The sequence below is a fragment of the Centroberyx gerrardi genome, chromosome 21, assembly GCF_048128805.1.
Source record: "Centroberyx gerrardi isolate f3 chromosome 21, fCenGer3.hap1.cur.20231027, whole genome shotgun sequence".
Classification (NCBI taxonomy): Eukaryota; Metazoa; Chordata; class Actinopteri; order Beryciformes; family Berycidae; genus Centroberyx; species Centroberyx gerrardi.
The window spans coordinates 15,865,056-15,867,491 of NC_136017.1; the positions used below are offsets into that span (position 1 = coordinate 15,865,056).

Genomic DNA, 2,436 nt, shown 5'->3' on the forward strand with positions numbered 1-2,436 from the left:
GAACAGTGTAAAAGGTCGTAAGGTTTATTTCCAGGACTTTTATTAAGAAGCGACGATAGTTCGATTAATGTTCCATTTAATTACATGAGAAATAGAATCAAATAAGAACCCAATTGAATCTTTGAGATACACAACTCATAACGTTTCCATTATGCTCTTTTCAAACAAGCAGTTTTTTTTGGGCAATAACCTTCATCACTGGTCATTTGCAATTTTGACCCGATTTTATTGTTGTTTCCCGAGACTTTTATCCCATAATTGTTTCAACGAGAACAGGCTAGTCTGCATCTTTCTTCCCAGAAATGTAAATAAATTTAAATAAATAGCAAGGACAGCTTTCACGCGCCTATTTAAATTCCCCGCAAAAAACAATTAAATACCCCACGAACAAAACTAACACTTTCTCCAAGATTGAACAGATTCTTACAAATTTATTAAACTCCAGCGCAAAAATTGTGTCGTTCTCTGCCATAAAATGCAGGTTAGGTATTTTGTAAATTATGTACAATTGCATAAAAGAGATTTTGTTTTTTTTTCCAGTAGGCCTATTTATTCACAATTTACAGGATTTTACAACAACAAAAACAAATCCAGATTACACCGACTCACATGTTCACAAGCAGGAGAAAACGGGAAAGAAATCGAGATTGCAGCCTAGAAACTTTTTTTCTTCAACACATCTTCCACACATTTCCCCCCTCTTTTTAAATTAGACGTTTACCTCTTTAAACAGGCCTTAAGGATCTCTCATCAAACAAACAGCCCGGGCTTCTAATTCCACAGAAAAAAAAAAATCGAAAAAAGAACCTTCAAAATGCACCAGCCTTCACGGGATATAATTGAAATCGTGTCAAAACTTGGCATGCTCTGTTCCAGAGAGCAAAAGTAAATCGGATGCGCTTTCCTCAGCTCGGACAGACACAAAAAAAATCCTTCACTGAAAGAAAAATAATAATATTAATAATAAAAAGTTTGTTCAAAGTGATTGCATTTTTATGGCTATAACCGCCTATAATTTACAATTCATCAGCAGCCTGCGCCCACATCTAAGAGTTTAAATATTTGGTTGTGGTTTGTAGTGCTTATAGTACATTAAGGTCTCTCCCTGTCTGCTGCAGCCTAGATATGAGTCAGAGGGACCGTCCCGTTTACCGGAGTGGAGCCGCTGCTCTGATAGTGCTGCGGGTGGAGCACATGGAGTCTGCTCTGAACGGACGAGTCCCCCGCCGCCTCTCCGGTCGGTAGGTACATGCTGATCATGTCCCGCAGGTCCCCGGTGGGGCACGGCGGCGGTGCGCGCGCGGTGGAAACCGGAGGGCTCACGTTAGGCTCAGATTTCACCAGGGAGCCCAAAGTCCCCCCGATCGCCCCGGACACCGGAGAGACACCGGAGCTTTGGTGCTGGTGAGTGTAGCCGGTGATCCCGCCGTAGCCCGGCGGGGAGGCGCTCATGTAGCCCTGAGAGTTCGAGATGGGGCTGTACGGTAAGGCGGTCATGTCGTACCGGTGCACGGGCTGCGGGTTGTGCGGGTGGTGATGCGGGTGGTGGTGCGAATGCGGGTGGTGCGGGTGCGCTCCGGCGCCCGGGTGTTGCGTGTACGCGAGCTGCGCCTCCTGCATCATCGCGTGAGCCGCCGCCGCCGCGGCCGCCACCTGGCCCGAGTAGGTGCCGTTTGCCCAGCCGTTCACGTGCGTGGCGTATCCGGCGGCCGCTCCTCCGTGGCCCCCTCCGGGGCTCTCGAGCCGCTGCCCGCCGCCCATCCCGACGCCGACGCCCGCCGGGGAGCCGAGGAGCCCCCCGGCCAGCGAGTACTTGTCCTTCTTCAGCAGCGTCTTGGTCTTCCTCCGCGGCCGGTACTTGTAGTCCGGGTGCTCCTTCATGTGCATGGCCCGGAGCCGCTTCGCCTCGTCGATGAACGGTCTCTTCTCCGCCTCGGTCATCACCTTCCACTCCGCGCCCAGCCGCTTGCTGATCTCCGAGTTGTGCATCTTGGGGTTTTCCTGCGCCATTTTCCGCCGCTGGCCCCGGGACCAGACCATGAAGGCGTTCATGGGTCTCTTGACTCTTTCCTGGGGGACTTTGTTGCCGGTCCCCCCGCCTCCTCCTCCCGCGTGTCCCCCCGGGTTGGAGGGGTTGGTCTGGGGCACCACGGGGGAATGCAAGTCCGTCTCCATCATGATGCTGTACATTCACCTCGCCTTGGTAGGAAACACTTCTCAGTCAAACACACAGAAACATTCAGGCTGGCCTGGCTGTAGCTAGACCTCCGAGGACGAGAGAGCGAGACCGAGAAAGAGTGGAAGAAACACGGAGAGAGAGAGATGAAAAGGACGTGCTGTAGTCTCAGGATGAAATCCACTCAGAGGGAAACTTGGATAGTCTGCACTTCCCCTTTTTCGTCCCTTTTTTTCCTCTCATCCGCGAGCGCCGAAAAG

General features: G+C 50.9%; 1 protein-coding gene across 1 annotated transcript; it reads right to left on the minus strand.

Moving 5' to 3' along the window:
- Window positions 1-1,119: 1,119 nt before the first annotated feature.
- On the minus strand, window positions 1,120-2,190 carry sox1b (SRY-box transcription factor 1b). The gene has a single exon (XM_071908927.2). It carries the CDS (start codon window positions 2,188-2,190, stop codon window positions 1,120-1,122), a length of 1,071 nt encoding a protein of 356 aa, XP_071765028.1.
- Window positions 2,191-2,436: the final 246 nt, after the last annotated feature.